Here is a 22171-nt window from a genome sequence, read left to right on the forward strand (position 1 = left end):
AATAAGAGTTTTCCACTGCCCCTCTAGGGGCAGCCAGAGCTGATTTAACATTGCCTGTGACTATAGTTAAATCTGCTAAATTCTAGGACTTAGTACGTAGATCCACTAAGCTTTTGTACTGTAATGTATCAGTAATAATGCTTTTATTTTGCCATTCCTTGGTTTTAATTAATATGCTCAAACATAAGAAATGAAGAAATGTATCATTAACTGGGGGTATCTCAGTGACCATCATTAAACTACTGATCAACACTATTTAGGAGTACTAAGATGAACCAAAATTTTCAGAGAAGCTAAGTTTAAACCACAGCATTTTATGACACCTAAGATACAGCTGCCTTCCCTGTAAAAGTTTGGCAGAAAACAGTATCTATCTAAGAGTTATAGCACCTAAAAGTATAACATTAAGAAGAACAACCAGATTCTTCATTATTAGAACAAATAATCTCCAGTTAGTCAAATTCAAGAGGCTTCTATCAGTCACACCTGAAACTGGTTCTTTGAAATTTAACCCAAGGTAACAAAGAGAAGAGTAGCTATGTGATGGCTCTTATTTATCACAAGTCAGGGAATCACCTATAAGATTATGTCAAAACTAAACAACAGCTAGGAAGTAAAACTCCTAAAAACTCGAAACAGCTCTGATAATCTGGGGTTTTGACCAGTACCCAGCCTGGATATAATAATCTGACTAAGAATACTGCTTACTCTTCAATTAGAAGATTAATTGAGGAGGAAGGGAAAAATGAAAGACAGTCATTTCTTGAGATCCAAGATGGACCTAAAACAATTTTTTTAAATTTAATGACTGTCACTAAAAGATAATTCTACAGAAATGTATTAAGCAACTATCATGAATCAGAACATTTGGTAGGTGTTGAGGACACTGGTAAAATGTCATCCATGTGCTTTTTAGAACTTACTAGTGTTAAAGCGTGGTAAAGAAGAGAGCAGTGAAGAGATAGAAATTAATTGTAAAAGCAAATATTTAATTTTGATACAGCTTCAAATGGTACTTCTGCCTAGCCATTGGTCCTATGCCATTCCACCTCGTTTATCCACATAGGTATAATCTAGAAATGTTCATTTTACAACTTCTTTGTGTGCTAATTAACATTCAGCCATTAAAGAAAGCTGGTAAGTATCCAAAAAGACCAGGAAGGGACAGCGAGTGAGAAGAACAGCTATATTTCCTTTCAGTCAGTAAGATGTTGGGCCAGAACTCAGACCTGGTAAACCAGCTTCCCATGACACTTTTAACTTCGGTTACTTGAATTCTGGTAGAATACACTTTCCCCCAAACCTCTACATAACAAAGAAACATCAGGGCAAACTTGGCAGAAATTTTTCAGGGTTTTCTTGAAAACAGAGCCTTTGAAACCTGTATCAAAGACTAACAAGTCTAAAAACAGAAACAAAAGACCAAGTTGTTCTCAATCTCCTCTGTTGCTTTTGCTTAGAATGAGTCTCCCAAATTTCCTTCTGGTTTCAGTAATAACACTAATTTCTATATGCACAGCTCTAAATTAGCCACCAACTGGCTGAGACACCCTGCTCACAGAAACAACTCCATGAAATACACACTTAGTAGTAATAACTAATGGTTAAGGATTCCCCTAAGAAGGAAGGTCTAATAAAGTTCTAAATTAAAAAAAAAAAAAAAAAAAAAATCTACATCTACTGCATCAAGTCACTCCAGGCAGTCTTCTCCAGTATCTTAATACAAATCTGTCAAAGCTTGTAAACACAGTGTAATTTTGGGGGTGGGGGGGCAGGGTGTGAAATATATATATGGCACACAAGAGAGAAAAGGAAAAACAAATTCCAGATGAATTAATGAGTTGAATAAAAATATTCCAAAATAGAAAAAGAAGAAAAAAATTAACTCACTTGATATAGAGGCATTATTCAAATTTAAAACATGTCATACCAATGGTAAGTAACACTAAGACAAATAAAAACTTCTTCACAAAAGAAATAGTTATTACATGAAACAGTTGACAGTAAAAAAAAAAAAAAAAAAAAGATTGCCACAAGTTTATTCTGCACACCAATTAGTAATGATCAAACAAAAAAGTGAAGGTGAAGATGCAGTGAATCAGGCAATAACTGCAATCATTACTAATAAAAATATAAGTGGTAATCAATTTGTCAGAGGCTTATGATTCATTAATTTGAATTCTGTAACTTGTTATTAGATAAATTTCCCTGGAAATAGAAAAGGCTTCAGATAACAGAGATTTTTAAAAATAGCATCATTATAATGTATTTTTAAAAAGCTATTACTTACCGTAATGGGTAGAATCACTACATGCAGACATGACCAACATCATAGTATAATCCAACCATTAAACCAGACATTTAAATAACATGAGGAAATGCTTAAGTTCATAATGTTGAATGAAAAAAAAAAAAAGTAAAGTTATTATACATTATAGGGTCACAATTATATATGAAAAACCCATCCAGAAAAGCGCAAATTGAAAGATATCAATATACAGTGATACCAAAACTATACAACACTGTTTTACTGAGTGTATGAAAAGATGCTACTTTATGGAGTGATGAGACTTATCAAAGCCAATAACTGCTAATCAAGTATCTTTGAAAAACATATACAGGCCAATCATCATCTGAGTTAACTATTGACAAAATTTTATAAAAATATTAATATCAGTAACTTACCACATGAGTAGTTTTTAATGTATTGCCATCAAATCTGCACAAACTGGAGCTCTCTTCAAAGAAAATATCACATTCTTCTAACTCTTGAGCATTGCAAGGTGGTTTTTCTTTATCTGGATTTGGATTCTTAGTCCAGAAAATAAAATAAGTGAATAAGTAAAACAAATAAGTAAAACAAATAAACAAGGGAATGGGTTTCTTCATCTTTAAAAATGTTAAGGTTACAGCAGTAATTAAAAATGAATTGCAAACCCATGACCAATAAAATCATAATCACACAAACAGAAGTAACAGAATGACGAAGTCAACAGAAAAGGATATGAAAACAGGTATTATAAAATGCTCCACATACTCAAAGATGTAAAGGAAAACATAAACATGAGAAAGTGAGAGATGAAAGAAAAGAACCATACTGAACTTCTAGATATAAAAACACAAATCTGAAATGAAAAGCAAAACAGATGTGACAGATAGCTGATTAGACACTGCAGGACAAAAGACCAGTGAGCTTGAAAAATAGTAACAGTGACTACAAAATGAAGCACAAAGACAAAACACAAAAACAGAGAAACTCAGTGATCTGTGGAACAATATCAAATGGTCTAGCATATGGGTAATTGGAGGAGGGCAAGAAGAATGGGGAAAAAATTGTGAATAAGTAATGGCCAACACTTTAGAATGTCAAAGAACTCCAAGCACAATGAAGATTTTTTTAAAAAATCAAAAACCACAGTAAGTCACATTATAAGTAAATTTCTGAAAAGCAGTAATAAACAAATTCCTAAAAGCAGACAGGGGAGGAAAAGATACATTATTTACAGAGGAACAAAGATGTCAAAGACAGCTGACTTCTCATCAGAAACTATGTAGGCCAGAATACAATGGTGTGTATTTGAAAGTGTAAGAGGAAAAAAAAAAAAAAAAAAACCTGTCAACGCTGAATTATATACATAACAAAAATAACTTTAGAAAAGAGAAGAAAAGAAAAATATTTTTGCAGAAAAAAGCTGAGAGAATTTACCACCAGCAAATCCACACTAGAAAAAAATGCTAAAAAAAGCTCTCCAGCCAGAAAAAAATAACATCAGATGAAAATGTCAATCAACACAAAGGAATACAGAATAGATGAAAAGGCAAATATAAGAGTAAATGAAAAACCTTTTTTTCATATTTTTCATCTCTTTTAAAAGAGAATTACTGACTATAGCTAAAATAGCAATGTAATATTAATTTTAATATAAAATGTAAGACAACAATAATACAAAGAACAGAAGAGAGGAAAATATAAATTTCTTAAATTATAGATGAAGTGATAAGTTTTTAAAGACAGTTGGTGATAAGTCAAAGATGTAACCTCTAGAATCACTAAAATACACACACACACACACACACACACACACACACACAAATATCTACCCAAACAGAAACACTGAAATATTGTTAATAAGCCTAAACTAGACATAAATAAATTCATAAAAGCAATTTTTAAATGTTCCCTTGTTTCAATGCAAGGGTCACTGTCTGGTCTTATATACCTCACAGAGTAACAGGATCACAATAATTAAGCAATAAATTATACAATATCTGCATATAGCAGAAATACAATTCTACAACTGACCAAATGTGTAAACATCTAGTTTGCTAAGATACAGAGTTATGTTAATTCTCATGTTATTAAACATTTAATGAAATGAACTGAGAGAATCTGAAACTAAATGGATGGAAGTTCTAGAAGATCTACACACTCAACGTGTGTCCATGTCCCAGCTGGAATATGGAATCGCCTAGTTGTGGCTGTTGCCTGTAGTCTAAATATCAATAGGAACAATCATGGTTGCTGTGACTGGTTGTAACAGCACCACCAGCAATCTCCTGGTCAGTTGATGCCATTCTGCACAGTGTCTCAAGGAGATAGCTATGTCCAACAGAATAGAGAAAGTACCCTACAGATTTCTCCTTCCCTTTACCTTCCAATTATCCATACTTTAGAAGCAGAAAAAATTAAAAGTTCAGGACGATCAAGATCACCAGTGCTTCACAGGACAAGATTAGAGAGAAAAGGAAATTGCAGAGAAAAGGGTCAAACTTCAACATAGCAAATGCTATGTTGCTTTCCAAGGACCATTTACTGATTTTTAAACTGAGTTGAAAAAGACAAGCGGAAAGCAGCAAATAAGGGGCTAAAAAGCTGAGTTTGGGGTATTAAAGTGCTCGGGAGTCAAAAATTAGACTTCAGAGTCCACACAGTAGGAGAAGCCCTGGTAAACATCCTAAGCTTTCAGTGGAGATAAAAGAAAAGTTTTGCCTTAGGTGTAAGAATAAACATGGAATAAATCAGCCATGTAAAAGACCGAAGCCCAGCATTGAATCAAATCAGTCCCTATGGAATTAAGGTAGGCTAAAAATTTAGAGAATGCAGTTACAGTAGTGCTTAGAAGGATGTGTACAACATTAAGTGCTCTCATTGGAACAGAAAGTTCAAAAATCAACTAAGCTATCACCTTCAAAAACAGAAAACAAAAAAGCAAAATAAATTCCTAGTAAACAAAAGGAAGAACGTAATACATGTAACATGGAAATTAAGAAATGGAAAACTGAAAAACAAAGGCAATGGAAACAGATGCTCACATGAGACCTATATCTGTTAAAAGAAATTAAAAACATTAAAAACTGAGGCACCATCATTAAGTGCCTTCCAAAAAAGCAAACTCAAGGTCCAGATTGTTTTACTGACAAATTCTACCCAACATTTTAAGACATAATACTAGTTCTATACATTCTCTTCTACAAATAGAACACGTCCCTAATCATTTTACAAAGTTATAACCCAGATATTCAAACTGGAAAAGGATGGTAAAAAACAACACAACACAAAACAAAAAACCTGACCAAAAAGGGCTTATCTCACCAATGCAGAAAATTCTATAATCATTCATGATAAAAACTCTCAGCACACTACAAACAGAAGAAAGTTTTTTCAATGTAATAAAAAGAATCTATTCTTCTTAATGATAAAATAGTCTATTATTTTCCCCAAGATCACAAATAAGGCAAGAATGTCTGCCTTTACCATATGAGAGTTCTATATAGCTGTGGAGAAGACATTCTAACCACTGCAGTAAGGCAAGTATGAATATTTGAAAAACAAAACTGCCTTCAGCTGCAGATAAGATTGTATGTTTGTCTTTTCAAAATGTAACAAACACACTGGTGTTCAGGCATAAATAACTTTCTCATAAACACTAATATTCAATTGAAACCATCAAGTTTAAAAAGTACTTAACTGCAATTATCTACAATCTCAAAACACATCTCCATTACTGTCACTGTTATATATCCCCAGAGCCTAACACAATAATACTTGCTTAATGAGTGAATATAAGGCAATGCAGTCTGTATGGTTTGTTGTACACAGGGCTATGAAATCAAAGTTTTGAAGTCCTATATATGAGTTTCAGTGATTCCTGAAATTTTCAATTACTACTGGCAAACATGAAACTTGGTTTCTCTATCTGGCCACGTTTCCTTTTGATAGAGACATTCACTTTCAATATTCTAATCCTTTTTTTCTATCTTAAGATGCAATTAACATTATAGTATAAACAATACTTTGTACAGTCTTCCTCATCTCTATAATTCAAGATGGCAATAAACCAGACATCTTTCATATGCTGATATCATTGTTAGAAAATGAACATATAATTTAAAATTCTGATGTACTGCTGTATTTGTTCACATTCCTAACATGATCATACACGTCATCAGAGTGGGAACATATTCAACCTCATGATTAAGTATTGTGGTGTCACTGTAATCATCACAATTAATTGCATTACAAAGAAAAAATTACTATATATGATACATATATCCTTGCAAAATTCTAAAATCACCTCAAAAATTTCAGTGATAAGTAGATTCTTAGTAAATAAATTTTAACATAATTTTTGTCCTACTAGCACTGGTCAGTTGATTCTTCTAAAGAATACATGGAGAGAGAGAGAGAGAGAGAGAGAGAGAGAGAAAGAACGCACAATATATACACACACATACACAGATGCAGGCAAACTCTCTATATAGTATGACCACACATATATGTATGTATTTACATAGTGTAAGAAATAAATATTAGAACTTAAGCCATATTCAAACATCACTCAGATCAGTAGTATCTGATATGTATCTTTTACATTAGGAAAAGCAAAATAATGTTTGAAAAGCATGGCATAATCTTCACATAACATATTTTTGGACCCTTGGAAAGTCACACTAGTATTTCAACTACTTACCAGTTCTTCAGAGGTCAAATGCATCAAACGTTCAGCTATTGCAGCACACTGGGCTGAATCTCTTATAAGTTCCCCTTGTTTATCTCCAACTACTAGCTCTGGCCAGGTTAGTCCTTCATTCTTCTTAATCAAGGAAATCTCCAAGCTAAAGTTTAAATGAGAAAAGTAAAGTTACATTAAGCAATTATACAAATTATACAATCAGTAACAAACATTGTTTGTTTCCATCTTCTATAGAAAAAACCCTCCAGTGTCCACAGGATGGTTTACCAAAAATCTTGCTCATTTAAATTCTGCATGTGATGGAAAACCTATAATCCAATGGCGAATAGTCCAGATTTTTTTTTTTTTTTTTTTTTTTTTTTTTGAGACGGAGTCTCGCACTGCTGCCCAGGCTGGAGTGCTGTGGCCTGATCTCAGCTCACTGCAAGCTCCGCCTCCCGGGTTCACGCCATTCTCCTGCCTCAGCCTCCCGAGTAGCTGGGACTACAGGCGCCCGCCACCTCGCCGGCTAGTTTTTTGTATTTTTTTTTTTTTTTAGTAGAGACGGGGTTTCACCGTGTTAGCCAGGATGGTCTCGATCTCCTGACCTCGTGATCCGCCTGTCTCGGCCTCCCAAAGTGCTGGGATTACAGGCTTGAGCCACCGCGCCCAGCCTAGTCCAGATTTAATAAACAAAGAAAGTACCACTGGAAATGGTACATCAAATGGCCTGAAGAGAGAACTGGCTGGAAAGAGTGAGGTCATCCAGAAAGTACTGGTGTGCAGTATGTTCCTGAACTTAATATTAACCTAAAGATCAAGCAGATTAAATGAATGCAAATCTTAATTTTAAAATACAGATGTTAAATAATTGAAAAGTAGAAATAAGGAAAAAAAATAACTTTGGTAATAGAGGGAAAAAAGATGTTAATGTGTTCTCTATTAACTTATGTAAAATCTAATTCTGTACATGTAAACAATTAAATAATTCCAAATGTACTAAAAATGGCCTGTCAGGGAACCCTGAGATCAAGGACTGATGCAGCAGGAAAGGGAAAGAGAGTAGAGTCAAGGCAGACTATGGACATAGGAGGAGAAGTAAGTTGGCCCATGTTCCTCTGGAATAGGAAGGAAAACACAAGTAAGATGCTTTGGGAGCACCCACTGCTATAACAGAAAAGGGGAGTGGTGATAGCTATTCCACAACAAAGCAACCTTTTCCATGTGCCATCTTTCATACATGTGTACCATATTAGCTCATGCCCTGGAACACAACTGCAAGAATACAATAATAACTATTATAATTATCAAATAGGACATGCAAACTTATCTGCCGTTCTTTTTCAAGACTGTTATAATCACTACCTTATGAATGACAGCATCTAACATTTTTCTGAAACTACCTATTTTAAGAGACTGTACAAAATAATAATATGAGTACTTATCATTAGCACTGAAAATTACTACCACAATAAAAGCCCAAATTTAGTTACATTTTTTTCTTTTTTTTGAGACAGAGTCTCACTCTCTTGCCCAAGCTGGAGTGCAGTGGCACAATCTCTCTTACTGCAACCTCCGACTCCCAGGTTCAAGTGACTCTTGTGCCTCAGCCTCCCAAGTAAGTAGCTGGGATTACAGGCCATGCCATCATGCCCACCTGGCTAATTTTTGTATTTTTAGTAGAGACAGGGTTTCGCCATGTTGGCCAGGCTGGTCTTGAACTCCTGGCCTCAAGTGAGCTGCCTGCCTTGGTCTCCCAAAGTGCTGGGATTACAGGTGTGAGCCACTGTGCCCGGTCCCGAGATTTAGTTACATTTTCTCAGGATAAAGGTAATCTTGATGATGATGATGACGATGATGATGATAGTAATAGTATTAATGACAATAGCTTATACTTACCTATATGTCAGGTGCTGTCTTAAGCACTTTACATGTTTTAACTCACTGGTTACAACAACCAAATAAAGTACTGGAAATATTTTTATCATCACCATTTTACAAGTAAGAAAAAAAAGTACTGAGGTTAAGCAACTTGCCAAGGTCACAAGCTATTTAAGCAGTCTGGCTCTAAGTCCATGTCCTTCACTACTGCACTATTCTGCAGTAGTGAAAAAATATATATAAATAACTATTAACATTTACCCAGTGAACTAGTTGCTACCTAAAGAGGTCTGAAAGAGTTGATACAATCTGTTATAATTTCCAAACCATCACTAATTTGCACAGCTAATCAGTGCACCCTTCTTGTAAGACTGCATTTATACGTTTTAAAACTAGTATTGTATGCTACCATCCAAGCAAAAAAAGTCCACACAATGCCAAACATAATAAATTACAGATTAGTTAAAAAGTGAGACAATAACTTTTGAAAATGAGAGGTACAAATAATTTACTCAAGTACAGAAAATCGTGTTTTTTAAACTAACGATACCACCTACACCACGTCGTAATTATCTTTTTTAAACACAAAGTAATAATCAAACACCTCAAATTTAATGGAAAAATAATACTGATCTATGTTGATGCACTGAATGCTGAACTACTTACATAAAGTCAAGCTATTCCCCTAGACCTTTGCTGGGTTACTGCGTGATGACTTACATTTAACAGTATGTTCTAGTTGGTTTGCCAATTTGTAAATGTGCTCACATACACATAAACATAATTAAATAGAGTATGTGGAGATACAAAATACTTTTAAAAGAACCTTTCAAGCAATTATTTTTGATGTATTAAAAAGTGTAACAAAATCACCAAATGTCTTCATTAATGAAAGATACTTGCTTTTACAACTCCAAACTTTCTATGAGCTAGATATATTTGTCTTAGACGCTCATGATTGAGACTTGTATCAGACTCACATGGATCATATACTACTAATTAAGAACTATACTTTGTGTAAAAACATCTAAGTTATCCTCTATGTAACATCAACTTAAAGCACAAGATTTAGGTCATATTTTAAATCAACCATTTCTCATTTCTGACCAAATCTGACGATTTAAAAAATTAACTGCCTAACTCTATTCATTAATCCATCACTGAATTTAATAATTACTAAGACTTGATTTAAATTAAAATAATTTTATTAATCCAAATAATTAGGGAATAAATTGCCTGGAATAGATTTGCAAAATGGCACAGTAATGGGGGGGCAAAGGGTTCTAGTTTTATAAGACACTTAACTTTATCTTTTTTAAAAAGATAGTTTTGCTCCTTTAATTGAGGTATAATTTATAAATAAAATTTACAGATTTTAAGTGTAGAATTTACTGAGTTTGACAAATGCATACACCTTTGTAATCCAGTGAGGATACTGAATTATTTCCACCATACGGGCAGTTCCCGTGACGTTTCTCCTGTCAATCTCCCTATACCCTAGAGATAACAAGTGTTTTGATTTGTATCACCATTGATTAGTTTTGCCAGTTCTAGAACTCCAGATGTGGAATCATACAGTACGATTTTTTGTCTTTGGTTTCTTTCACTCACATGTTTTTAATTCATTCATATTGCTTTTTACTTACTGCTAGCACTTTATGACAGAGTAGCATTTCATTGTATGAATATACCACACGTACTTATCCATTCACCTTTTCAGTAACACTAGAGATGTTTCCAGTTTCTGGCTTTTGAAAGTGTGCCTGCTCTGAATATATGTTTGCAAATTTGTTTTGGCTTTGTTTTGTTTTTTAATATATATTTTCAGCTGCGCATGGTGGCTCACACCTGCAATCCTAGCACTTTGGGAGGTCAAGGCAGGCAGATCCCTTGAGGTCAGGAGTTCGAGACCAGTCTGAGCAACATGGCAAAACCCCATCTCTACAAAACTCAAAAAAATTAGCTGAGTGACTGTGCCACTACACTCCAACCTGGACAACAGAGTGACACCCTGTCTCAGAAAAAACAAAAAATTATATACATTCATTTATTTTGGTTAAACATCAAGGAGTAGAATTGTTAGATTAAAAATCAGTATATGTTTAACTTGATAAGAAACTACTAAACAGTCTGCCAAAGTGATTGTATTATTATTTTACACTTGCACCAGATACGAATGAGTTGCTGGTGCCCCACATCCTTGCCAACGTTTGATACTGTCACTCTTCAAAGTTTTAGTTATGTATTGGTGTCTCACTCTAGTTTTAATTTTCCTAATGTCCAATGATAATTGCCTTTTGATGGGCTTACTAGCTGTTCAAGCTGTTCACATATCTTCTATTGTGACAGGTCTATTCAAATAATTTGACCATTAAAAAAAATTGGCTTCTTTTTATTATGAATTTGTAAGGCTTCCTTATACACTAAGAATGAAAACCCTTTGTTTAAGATGAGTACTGTTAATATTTTTTCCCAGTCCATGGCTTACCTTTTAGTTTTCTTAATGGTATCTTTAGAAGAACAAAAATTTTTAATTTTGCTATGCAGAAAATGCCTGTTTTGAGAAGTTTAACTTATGTATTTCTTTTTTTTTGAGATGGAGTTTCTCTCTTATTGCCCAGGATGGAGAGCAATGGCCCGGTCTCGGCAACCTCCGCCTCCCAAGTTCAAGCAATTCTCCTGTCTCAGCCTCTGAAGTAGTTGGGATTACAGGCACCCGCCACCACGCCCAGCTAACTTTTGTGTTTTTAGTAGAGACGGGGTTTCACCATGTTGGTCAGGCTGGTCTCGAATTCCTGACCTCAGGCAATCCACCTGTCTCAGCCTCCTAAAGTGCTGGGATTATAGGCATGAGCCACTGTGCCTGACCACTTATGTATTTCTTTTATGGCTTTGTGTACTGAACACACAATTCACAAAAGAAATGTAAATGGAGAATTTACATAAGAAAAAATTACAATTTACAAAGAAATATTAATTATTCCGCTTTTAGAAATTTATCCTTCATATATACTTCTACACATGTGAAATAATATGTATATACACAGACATTATTGAAAACAACCTAAATTAACACAATAGAGGATTCATTGTCTAAAATGATGGTGCAGTTGACAGAATAAAATACTATATCATAAAAGAGAATTTAATAATTTTTATATATTCATTATGGAAAGATCCCTAAGATTTATCATTGCAAATGAACAAAGCCAAGATGTTTAATTGTGTAAAATATGTGTTAAAAACTTTTTTGCTGTTGTTAGAGACAGGATTTTCTCTTTTTGCCTACGCTAGTCACAAACTCCTGGCCTCAAGCAATCCTCCTACCTCAGCATCCCAAATGTTGGGATTACAGGCATGAGCCACTGCAGCTAGCCGCCAAAAGTAGTTTTCCTTAAAGAAAAGAAAAACGTATGTGTGGTGCTTGAATGTATGCAAAAATGTAACAACACTGATTGTGAGTGGGAGGATGGGTGACCCATAGGCTTGTGTTGGAGGCAGACTTCTCACTCTATATCCTTTTGTATATTTTAAATTTTAAAGAATGGAAATATATTATCAAGCCAGCAAATTAAAGTTAAAAAAATTATTTCTATTAAAAAGTTTGAAAAAGTGCAATTTAAAATAAATAGCCATTTTCACCTATGATTATTATTGTTTCCAGAGCTGGTAAAACAAAGCACTACCATATTCTCCAAGTGATAATTATGCTGTTATCTTTAATTTCAATTAGAAACATGCTCTTTGACACAGTAATTATATTTTTAATATATCTTAAGAAAAGTAACCAGTAATACAGACAGAACTATTGTACTAATCTCTGATGTATCCAACTGTGGAAAGAGTAAAAAGAAAAAAGATAATAGAATATTAAAATTATAAAAATACCTATTACTCTCTTTAATTATCCATGTACTGCTTTCATGATCAATGGATGAATAGAGTTTTCCTTCTAAAAACTGGTGATCCTTCAGTACAATGTTGATGTGATCAGGCAAAAACTGTACTTGAATGTCCTCCTTAGTACTGTCTTCTGGAAGCCTTATCGTTACTGTCAAATCATCTTCAGTCTGTTGCCAGTAATACAGAGGTTCTATTCGGAAAAGAAAAATGCATCATGTAATAAGAAATTAGAGAAAACATACACACACACAAAACCCATCTAAAAGAATTTTAGTATATTTACTAGTCATTATCTCAAAAATGTAATTATAAACAAATATGCACAGATCTCTTTGAGGAATTTTCACTCACAGATTTGTAGTAATTAACATGGAAATTTCCCCTTCCAGACTTACCTAATGCTTCAGGAGATAAAGCACTCATAAAATACTAATGATAGCAACCCTTTATCCTCATTTCTTCCCTCTCTCCCTCCCTTCATCCCTCTTTCACTCCTTCCCTTAAACACACACACACACACACACACACACACACACACAGAGTGATTCCTTAGTTCAAAAGAACACAAAATATGTTACCCAGAAAAGCTAGCAAAGCAGTTACATAATAATATCTCAATGGATAGCTTCTGCCAGATCATGGGAATGGAAGGATGTGCAAAATCCCATGCACTTTTAGTATAAATTAAAGGCCATACTACCCCAACCCTTCCTGTGCATACATCACAGTGCAGCAGGGCCCTCTCCACTCCACATCTAAGTAGACCTCCAGACATTCAAAGCACCTCCTTGCCCAGATGGGCAGCCTGAACTGCCCCACATTTCCTATGCATAGATCTGGTGTAGGGGGGCCCTCTCTGCTTCACACTCAGGCAGACTTTCAGGCATTCAAAGCACCTGTTTGCCTGTTTCAACAGCCTGAGCTAACCTACATTTCCTGTGCAAAGATTTTCATACAGAGGGGCCCTCTCTGCTCCCTGCCCAGGCAGAGCTCCAGGCACCTGTAGCTCTCCTAGATTAGGAGTTCATGCCATCTCCCAAACTCTGTCCAGAGAATGTGGGGCTGGGGGTGTTTCTCAGCTCCACACTTAGGCACGTCTGTAGGCATTTAGTGGCTGCCAGGTAGATTCTCCCTCAGCGCTGGTGCCCACACCTGCCACAGGGGGATCTGTAGGCAGATCTGCCCAGTCTCATCCCGCCCATCTTGGCACCCAATCCCCAGGGCTGAGCAGGGAGCTCAGACAACTGTGCAATCCAAGAATCAGCCCATTGCCTGAGGCAACAGAGAGTTCTCCCAGTAAACAAGGACTAAGTATAAACCAGCTGCACTGGCTGCAACTGGCTGTTACTAATAAGCACCATCTACCGGTTTGTAGGTTAAACTGCATAGCCCAATATACAACCTGCCAACAGAAGTGCATAGGGCTATGGAAGCAAAGCCCAAAGACCCTACTCAGCATTCTCTACAGTCACACCCCCAAGAGAAGGAAAGAGAAAGAAAGAAAAAATATATATATATATATTATAAGCAAAGAAAGAAAAAAGAATCCTACCTGCACAAAAATATTATAAAAATTAGAAGTGCCAGGATCTCTAGATAAGAAACCAGAAAACCAAATACCACATGTTCTCACTCATAAGTGGGAGTTGAACAATGAGAACACATGGACACAGGGAGGGGAACATCACACACTGGTGTTGTCGGCGTGTGGGGGGCTAGGGGAGGGATAGCATTACAAGAAATACCTAATGTAGATGACGGGTTGATGAGTGCAGCAAATTACCATGGCAGGTGTATACCTATATAACAAACCTGCTCGTTCTGCACATGTATCCCAGAACTTAAAGTATAATTAAAAAAATTCAAAAAAAGAAACCTGTTCAAGAATTGTGGCACCATAAAAAAATCTGAATGTAATGACAGAACACAAAATATCACTAGCTCTCTAGAAATGGTCCTTAACCAAAATAGAAACTCAGAAATAAGAGACAAAGAATTCAAAGCATGGATTGCAAGGAAGCTCAACAAGATCTAAGACAAGGTTGAAAATCAATACAAAGAAACTTCTAAAGCAATCCAAGAAATGAAGGAAGAGATAAACATCTTTAAGATAAATCAATACAAACTTCTGGAATTGAAAAACTCACTATGGAATTTCCAAATACAATTGAAAGCTTTATCAACAGATTGGACCAAGCAGAAGAAAGAATTTCAGAACTTGAAGGCCAGTCTTTCAAACTAGCCTAGCTAGACAAAAATAAAGAAAAAAAGAATTTTAAAAAATGAACAAAGTCTCTTAGAAGTACGAAATTATGTAAAGTAACCAAACCTATGAACTACTGGCATTCCAGAGAATAAACACTAAACAAACTGAAAAACATATTTGAGGGGGTAATTCAGAAAATTTCCCTAATCCTGCTAGAGAGGTAGACATCCAGGTATAAGAAATCAAGAGAACACCTGAGAAATACTATACAAAATGAAGATCACCAAGGCATATAGCACGAGACTGTCCAAGGTCAACACTAAAGAAAAAACCTTAAAGTCACCTAGAGAAAAGAGATTACAAACAAGGGAACCCCATTAGGCTAACAGCAGACTTCTCAGCAGAAATCTCACAAGAGAGGAGAGATTGAGGGCCTATTTGCAGAATTTTAAAAGAAATTCCAACCAAGAATTTCATACTCACTAAACTAAGCTTCATGAGTGAAAGAGAAACAAAATCTTTTCCAGGCAAGCAAGCACTAAGAGAATTAGTTACCACTACACCAGCCTTAACAAGAGATCTTTAAGGAAGTTGTAAACAGGGAAACAGATGAACAATATCTGCTACCACAACAACACAAGGACAGAGCCACAGTCCCTGTAAAGCAACTGCATGATAGAAACTACGAAGCAACCAGTAACAACTTCATGATAGAATCAAAACTTCACATAAGAATATTAACCTTAAATGTAAATGTTCAAAACATCCTGCTTGAAAGGCACAGAGTAGAAAGTTGGATTTAAAAAAAAAAAAAAACAAGGCCCATCTGCATTCTACAAGAGACTTATCAGACACATAATGACACTCACAGGTTCAAAGTAAAGGGCTGGAGAAAAACCCGCTATGCAAATGGAAAACAAAAAGGGCAGGGGTCGCAATTCTTTTTTTTTTTTTTTTTTTTTTTTTGAGACGGAGTCTCGCTCTGTCACCCAGGCTGGAGTGCAGTGGCGCAATCTTGGCTCACTGCAAGCTCCGCCTCCAGGGTTCACGCCATTCTCCTGCCTCAGCCTCCTAAGTAGCTGGGACTACAGGCGCCCGCCGCCACGCCCGGCTAATTTTTTGCATTTTTAGCAGAGACGAGGTTTTACCGTGTTAGCCAGGATGGTCTGGATCTCCTGACCTCGTGATCCACCCGCCTCGGCCTCCCAAAGTGCTGGGATTACAGGCCTGAGTCACTGCGCCCGGCCGCAATTCGTACATCAGATAAAACATACTTTAAACCAACAAAGGTAAAAAAAGGACAAAGGGCATTACATAATAATAAAGGGTTTAATTCAATGAGAAGACTGAACTATCCCAAATATCTGGGTGCTCAACACTGGAGCACCCAGATACATAAAACAAGTACTTCTAGACCTATGGAAAGACTTAGCCACAAGACAATAGTGGGGAACTTCAACATAACCACTCACAGCATCCCACAGATCATCAAGGTAGAAAACTAAAGAAAAATTATGGACTTAAATTTGACATTTGATCTAACAGACATCTACAGAAGACCCCACCCATCAACCACAGAATATAAATCCTACTCATCTGTACACAGAACATACTCCAAGATCACTCACACGCTCAGCCATAAAGCAAGTCTCAATAAATTATAAAAAATGAAATCATACCAATCATACTCAAGATCACAGTGGAATAAAAATAGAAATCAATACCAAGAAGATCTCTCTAAAATCACACAATATCATGGAAATTATCTGGGATGCAGCAAAAGCAGTGTTAAGAGGAAAGTGCTATATATCTACTTCAAAAAGAAAAATCTCAAATTAATGATCTAGTATCACACCCAGAAGAATAAGAAAAAAACCAAATTAACACCAAAACTAGCAAAAGAAAAGAAATAACTAAAATCAAAGCAGAACAGGATGAAATTGAGACCCAAATATCCAAACAAAGAATCCATGAAACCAAAAGTTGTTTTTTTTTTTTGAAAGGATAAACAAGATCAATAGGCTATTAGCTAGATTAACAAAGAGAAGATGTAAATAAATGCAGTCAGAAATGAAAAGGTAATTATAACCAATTCCACAGAAATACAAAAAAAACCCAGAGACTATTATGAACCCCTGTATTACCCAAACTAGAAAATTCAGAGAAAATGGATAAATTCCTGGAAAACAATCTCCCAAGATTGAATCAGAAAGAAACTGAAACCTTGAACAGACCAATATCAAGTTCCAAAATTCAATCAGTCATAAAAAATCTATCAACCAAAGAAAGCCCTGGGCAGATGGATTCACATCCAAATTCTACGTTAGACATACAAGGAAAAGCCAGTACCAATTCAACTGACACTATTCCAAAAAAATCGAGGAGGAGGAACTCCTCCCTAACTCACTCTATGAAGGCAGCATCACCTTGATACCAAAACCAGGCAAAGACACACACAAATAAAAATTACAGGTCAATATCCCTGATGAACATAGATGCAAAAATGTTCATCAAAATACTAGCAAGCTGAATCCAACAGCACATCAAAAACTTAATTGACTATGATCAAGTAGGCTTCCTTCCTGGGGATGCAAGGTTAGTTTAACATATGCAAATCAATAAATGTGATTCACTACATAAACAGAATTAAAAACGAAAATCATAGGAACACTTCAATCGATGAAGAACAAGTGTTCAATAAAATCCAATATCCCTTCATTTTACAAATCCTCAAGAAACTAGGCATCAAAGGAACATACTTCAAAATAACAAGAGCCATCTACGACAAACTCACAGCCAACATCATACTGAAGAGGCGAAAACGAAGCATTCGTCTTGAGAACTGAATCAAAATAAGGACACCTACTCTCAACAGCTCTTATTCAACATAGTCCTGGAAGTACTAACCAGAGCAATCAGGCAAAAGAAATAAATAAAAGGTATCCAATTAGGAAAAGTCAAACTTTGCAGATGATATAATTCTATACCTAGAAAATCCTAAAGATTCCACCAAAAGCCTCCTGGAACTGACAAATGGCTTCAGTAAAGTTTCAGAATACAAAATCAATGTATGAAAACCAGTAGCATTTCTACAAACCAATAATGTTCAAGCTGAGAGCCAAATCAAGAACACAATCCCATTTACTGTAGCTGCCAATAATAATAATAATAATAATAATAATAATAAAATATCTAGGAATTCATCTAACAAGGAGATGAAAGATCTCTACAAGGAGAATTACAAAGCACTGCTGAAAGAAATAACCGATGATACAGATAACTGGAAAAACATTCCAAGTTAATGGGTTGGAAGAATCAATATCATTAAAATGTCCATACTGCTCAAAACAGTCTACAGATTAAATGCTATTCCTATCAAACTACCAATATTATTTCACAGAACTAGAAAAAACTATTCTGAAATTCACATGGATCCAAAAAAGAGCCCAAATAGCCAAAGCCATCCTAAGCAAAAAGAACAAATCCAGAGGCATCACACTAACTGACCTCAGAGTATACTACAGGGCTACAATAACCAAAAAAGGTACAAAAACAGATACACAGACCAGTGGACCAAGAAATAAAGCCACACACCTATACCCATCTGATAATCTCTGATAAAGGCAGCAAAAACAAGCAATAGGGAAAAGAGTCCCTATTCAATAAGGGTGCTGGGATAGCTGGCTAGCCATATGCAGAAAAATGAAACTGGTTCCCTACTTCTCACCATATACAAAAATTAACTCAAAATGAACTGAAGATTTAAATGTAAGACCTCAGACTGTAAGAATCTTAGAAGAAAACCTAGGAAACACCATTGTGGACACTGGCCTTGAAAATGAATTATGACTAAGTACTCAAAAGTAATTTCAACAGCAAAAAAACAGACAAATGGTACCTCATTAAATGAAAGACTTCCTCCACAGCAAAAAGAGTAAACAAACTATAGAATCACAGAAAACATTTGCAACTATGCACCCAACAAAAGTCTAGTATCAAGGTTCTATAAGGAACTTAAAAAACTTCACAAGCAAAAAACAAATAACTCCATTAAAAAATGGGCAAAAGACATGAACAGCACTTCACAAAACAAGACATACAAATGGCCAACATGCAAAAATACTCATCACTAATCATCAGCACTAATCAAAACTACAAGGACATCATCTCACACCAGTCAGAATGGTTATTAATAAAAAGTCAAAAAACAACACATGCTGATAAGGCTGTGGAGAAAAGGGAATGCTGATACACTATTGGTGGGAATGTCAATTAATTCAGCCCTTGTGGAAAGCAGTTTGAAGATCTCTCAAAGAACTTAAAACAGAACTACAATTCAACCCAGTAATCTCAACACTGGGTGTATATATATATAAATAAATAATTTTTTTGCCAAAAAGATACATGGGCTAGTATGTTCATCACAGCACTATTCACTACAGTAAAGACATGGAATCAACATAGGTGGCCATCAACAGTGGACTGAAAAAAACAATGTGGCACATATACACCACGGAATACTACACAGCCAGGTAAAAGAACAAAATCATGTCCTTTGCAGAAACATGAATATAGCAAGTTGCCGTAATCCTATGCAGATTAGTGCAGGAACAGAAAGCCAAATACCACATGATCTCACTTATAAGTGTGAGCTAAACACTGGGTACCCATGGACATAAAGATGGCAACAGCACACGCTATGGACTACTAGAGGGAGTAGAAAGGGTTGAAAAAATAACTGTTGGGTACTATGCTCAGTACCTGGGCAGAATCAATTGTACCCCAAATCTTAGCACCATGCAAATACACCCAGGTAAAACAACATTCACATGTACTCCCTGAATCTAAAATAAAAGTTGAAATTTTAAAAATGTATTAATTAAAGGCCATGGATGTAGACTAAAGGGAAAGTCACAATTTTTTAATCACCTCCCCATTGTATACATTGTTGAATGTATACAAACACCAAAATAATTTTCTCAATTATTGGTTTGAGTACCTTTCTATGCCTTTAGAGATTGTGTTTTAGGTCTTTAAAAACATATTATTAAAATGCCAAACAGCCAATAGATAATACTAGTCTTCCTGAAGTTAACAGAAAGGAAACCAGTATATATATTAATATTCAGAAAGTATTACACATGCCAATCAATGACCAAACAACCCATAATTTTTAGAAATTACAACACTTTTCCTTTATTACTGTGAAAATCCTATGACAAAATGAACAATGAATTTGGGGGGAAGTCAAGATATAGCATGAGATGTCATCAAGTAAAACAATACCTGTGGCAGTAATTTAAAGACATGATGTGTCCCACTTAGGCTTCAATCTCTCTGGGAACTACATGGTTCCAAGTTATCTGGGCAGAATGGCTCCAAAGATTAAGGCATTCATTCCACTCCCTCACAATTGCTTACCAAAGGAATTCTAAAGACACATGATCTAGTGAAATAAATAGCTATTCTGGCTAAGCTTTAGATGAGATTAGCATCCTAATTAGACAGAATAGTAACATTTATTCAAGAAAGGATCTTAGAGATAATCTAACAAAAAACGAATCCCATATGAGGAAACCAAGGTGTTAAAAGTCTAAAGGCCTACTAAGTTCAAGATTTGTATTCAAAGGTGCATATATTTATAAACTCTGTGGAAAATATTTTTCAATTATATACATTAATATTTTCAAATATTTTTCAAATAATTCATTTTTTAAGGCATCCAAAAATAGTAAACCTAGGTTGCTGTGCTTATGGAGTAGCCATTCTTTTATTTCCTTACTTTCTTAATCAACATGCTTTCACTTAAAAATAAAAAGGTAAAACTAATTTTTTAAAATAATTAACTTGTTTAACAAAAAAGGTAGATTCAAAGAAAAATATGTATAATTATTAAATATTGTAAAAATTTCTGTTAAGTAAAATACACTATTCTCTGGCTATGAACATCAGAAATATGAACAGTAATTATTACAGAGGAATGTTCTCTTGAACAGTTTTAAAAGAATGTCTGTTCTTTATTTACAAATATAAATTTCTTCTGAAATTTCTTGTTAGTCTTATCTTTTTTATTTTTTTGAGACAGAGTCTCACTGTCGCCCAAGCTGGAGTGCAGTGGCACAATCTCGGCTCACGGCAACCTCTGCCTCCTGGGTTCAAGCGATTCTCCTGCCTCAGCCTCCCAAGTAGCTGGCACTACAGTTGCCTGGGACCACGCCAGAATTTTTTTTTTTGTATTTTTAGTAGAGATGGGGTTTCATCGTATTAGCCAGAATGGTCTCGATCTCCCAACCTTGTGATCCGCCCGCCTAGGCCTCCCAAAGTGCTGGGATTACAGGCGTGAGCCACTGTGTATGGCCAGTCTTTTCATGCTAAAACATAACCTTCATTCATTCATTCAACATTGATAAAATTATGTGATTCTGCCCTCAAGGAACTTACTTTCAGTTTAGTATAAAAGGTAAGAACAGGTAGGTTAGCTTAATTTATTTTTAAAAATTAGTATCTTCTATATTACACTATTAATACCATCAATACTAATAGCAAATAGACATTATTTATTTATTTGATAACTATTTATTAAGCGTCTAATCAAGGAAGCTAACAAACGATTTTTAAAAGAAACATTTTGGTAATAACAAAATGATCAAATTAAACCAGTTCATTCACACTATTAGGGTGGTATACCTCACAAAAGACTTCTGGAAAATATATGAGAAAATAAAGAAAAAATTATGCATTTATCTTGCCCGTGTAGAACTATTAACTGGGAAAACAAAAGACAAATACATGTTTATGCAAATACAAACAAGCTCTTTTAAGAATAAAAATTACCTTTGATTTTCTCTGACATGTCTTCATCCATATTTTCTTCAAGATCTTGACCAGCCTGAACAAATGTGAAAGACTTGTAGGATACAATCATTAGACCATTTCCATCGGGCTCAATAGCAGCATAATGTGGCACTGACTTTCCACGGAGAATATCACGCTTAATAATTTCATATTTTTTCTTATCTGTAAGAAAAAGTATTTTAGAACAAAACATTACAAATAAAAACTATTATCAAAATATTCTGATACTTAAATATTGATTTTAATTATAATTAAATACTTTTAATGTACTATTAAAAGGTATACTATTAAGAGTCTTTTCATAAGGATAAACAATTTACAACCTAATTTTCTGTAAATAAGTCCCTATTTTAAAATGCTGGGTCTGGTGAAA

General features: G+C 35.1%; 1 protein-coding gene across 1 annotated transcript in view; it reads right to left on the minus strand.

Moving 5' to 3' along the window:
• Positions 1 to 22171, minus strand: part of NUDCD1 (NudC domain containing 1) — a 94553-nt gene that overhangs the window by 29323 nt on the left and 43059 nt on the right. Inside the window, exons 5-8 of the mRNA XM_033203680.1 lie at positions 21778 to 21960; positions 12723 to 12927; positions 6972 to 7116; positions 2686 to 2811 (exon numbers count right to left, since the gene is read on the minus strand). Of these exons, the coding sequence (XP_033059571.1) occupies positions 2686 to 2811; positions 6972 to 7116; positions 12723 to 12927; positions 21778 to 21960 (659 nt within the window). The remainder of the gene's footprint in view (positions 1 to 2685; positions 2812 to 6971; positions 7117 to 12722; positions 12928 to 21777; positions 21961 to 22171) is intronic.

Source organism: Trachypithecus francoisi, unplaced genomic scaffold (assembly GCF_009764315.1).
Source record: "Trachypithecus francoisi isolate TF-2019V2 unplaced genomic scaffold, Tfra_2.0 Lachesis_group7, whole genome shotgun sequence".
Lineage (NCBI taxonomy): Eukaryota > Metazoa > Chordata > Mammalia > Primates > Cercopithecidae > Trachypithecus > Trachypithecus francoisi.